Here is a 1878-nt window from a genome sequence, read left to right on the forward strand (position 1 = left end):
AAACATTACAGACTGATGAAAGGAAATATATGTTGAAATATACTTAATGCTGAGAAAAGCATAGATAAAAGTAAATTGAAAACAATAATTTCTAACTACCTCACTCCTGTCTAAGGTTGCCACATCAAAAGTAAAGTTGCCCCTTCAACCCTCCACTTCATTCTACTTTTAAGCCATGTTTCCTGCTAAGAAAGTCTTCCTTAGGAAAATATTGTGGAGCCCACCACTTTCCTGACAGCTTCTTTCACGTCCTTATTCCTCAAACTATAGATCAGAGGGTTCAGCATAGGAATCACTGTCGTGTAGAACACAGTGGCTACCTTGTCTGTGTCTGGACTGGTGCCAGAGCTGGGCCTGCAATAAATGAAAAGGATAGTTCCGTGGAAGACTACGATGGCTGTGAGGTGGGAGGCACAGGTGGAAAAGGCTTTGCGCCTTCCCTCTGCAGAGCGCATCCTCAGGATGGTGATGAGAATAAACAAGTAGGAGGTGAGGATGACCACAATGGTGCTGATCTCATTGAAAGAAGCCACAATGAACAACAGCAATTCATTCATGGAGACATCAGAGCAGGCTAGAGATAAAAGAGGGGGTATGTCACAGAAGAAGTGGTTAATCACGTTTGAGTGATAGGATGGAATTTCAAGAGCTAAACACACGTGGATCAGAGAACATACAGTTCCACACAGGTAGCAGCCAGACACCAGCTCCACACAGAGTTTCTGGGACATGATGACCATGTAGAGGAGTGGGTTGCAGATGGCCACAAAGCGGTCATAGGCCATCACAGCCAGCAGGATGATCTCAGTGACTACACATGTGCAAAATAAATAGAACTGCACTGTGCAACCCACAAAGGAAATGGTTTGGTTGTAGCTTATCAAAGTGTCCAACATCTTGGGCACAATGATGGTAGAGTAACAGAAATCCACAAAGGACAAGTGGCTGAGGAAAAAGTACATTGGGGTGTGCAGCTGAGTGCTGGCCTGAATCAACACAATCATGCCCAGGTTCCCCCAAACCGTGATTCCATAGATTAAAAGGAAAAACAAAAAAAGGAAGACTTTCAGCTCAGGGATGTCTGATAATCCCAGAAGAACGAACTCTGTCACCAAGGTGCAGTTTTCCTCCACCATTTTCCAATATATTTCAGGTTTCAGAAAAGAAATTAAATTTCTTGTTCATCTCCTAGAAGAGAATAAAGGTTTTATATTATCATTTCAAAAATAGAATTTTTATTAATATAGGGGGATTATGTAGAAACTACATTTAAGAAATTATATTGGCCAGATCATTCAAAGTGCTGAAGTAAAATGCCTTTGTGCAGATAATTGATTAAAACTAATCATCCACTGAAGCCTTAAATTATGCTCTAAATTTGTCTACACAGTATATTAAGTTGATCTTTGTTAGTGTATTGCTGTAATTTTGAAATTGATCCAATGCCTTGCTTTACTGCTCCATAAAAATTAATTCATGTTTCTGAAAAATTTATCAAGCTTTGTCCACTAAGGACTACTGTTGCTTTGAAACTGTTTAGTATCTACATATTTCCTTTCAGAGTAGCAGTAAGCTGAATTTTCAGTGTACGGGGAACTCTGAATTTCTAATGTTGAACATGATGAACACCCTTAAAAAACCTTTCCTACATTTGGTATGATGTACAATGAACAATTAATATTAAAGTAGATGTGAAAGTTATATATTTTTAGCTTAAGAAATTAAATACGTGATTTCATTAATTGCAAGGGTGTTGTTCAATGCTATCAATGGTAGCTGTTATATAAAGTTTTCTTAAAACCAGTTAAAGAGCTTATCACAAAACTGTTTACTGACAATAAAAGCTAAATTATTTTTATTAGACACTTCATTCTTAAT

The 1878-nt window shown here is 38.0% G+C and overlaps 1 protein-coding gene across 1 annotated transcript; it reads right to left on the reverse strand.

Annotated features, from left to right (window-relative positions):
• Nucleotides 1–200: 200 nt before the first annotated feature.
• Nucleotides 201–1136, reverse strand: LOC101658365 (olfactory receptor 5L1-like). The gene has a single exon (XM_004708385.1). It carries the CDS (start codon nucleotides 1134–1136, stop codon nucleotides 201–203), a length of 936 nt encoding a protein of 311 aa, XP_004708442.1.
• Nucleotides 1137–1878: the final 742 nt, after the last annotated feature.

The sequence above is a fragment of the Echinops telfairi genome, unplaced genomic scaffold (assembly GCF_000313985.2).
Source record: "Echinops telfairi isolate 266 unplaced genomic scaffold, ASM31398v2 ScPeMD7_60;HRSCAF=208, whole genome shotgun sequence".
In the NCBI taxonomy this organism is placed as follows: Eukaryota; Metazoa; Chordata; class Mammalia; order Afrosoricida; family Tenrecidae; genus Echinops; species Echinops telfairi.